Source organism: Eimeria mitis, genomic scaffold, assembly GCF_000499745.2.
Source record: "Eimeria mitis Houghton genomic scaffold, Emh_scaff2781, whole genome shotgun sequence".
NCBI classification, from domain to species: Eukaryota; Apicomplexa; class Conoidasida; order Eucoccidiorida; family Eimeriidae; genus Eimeria; species Eimeria mitis.
In genome coordinates, this window is record NW_013571122.1 from 5,768 (window position 1) to 6,095 (window position 328).

Consider the following 328-nt stretch of genomic DNA (forward strand, 5'->3'; position numbering starts at 1 on the left):
TAGTGTTGCTGCTGCTTCTTGCTGCAGCAGAAGGAGAGACAAAGACATTAAGGAGACAGAATAATATATAGCAGCAGAAACAGTAGCAGCAGAAGATGCAACTGTAGCAGCAGCAGCAGCAGCAGCAGCAATAGCAGCAGCAAATGAAGCGAGAAACTGCGCTCTATCTCCCCAGACACCCCAAAGTACAACGCTGCAACCAGTGCTTCTGAAAGAGCAGCACCAGCAGCAGCAGCAGCAGCAGCAACAGCAGCAGCACCAACAGCAGCAGCAGCAGCAGCAACAGCAGCAGCAGCAGCAGCAGCAGGAGCAGCAGCAGCAAACCTCT

The 328-nt window shown here is 53.0% G+C and overlaps 1 protein-coding gene across 1 annotated transcript in view; it reads left to right on the plus strand.

Moving 5' to 3' along the window:
* The window catches only part of EMH_0058640 (uncharacterized protein), a gene marked incomplete at both ends in the record, with an annotated part of 1,544 nt that overhangs the window by 324 nt on the left and 892 nt on the right, over window positions 1–328 (plus strand). Inside the window, one exon of the mRNA XM_013497592.1 lies at window positions 176–326. Coding sequence (XP_013353046.1) covers window positions 176–326 — 151 coding nt within the window. The remainder of the gene's footprint in view (window positions 1–175; window positions 327–328) is intronic.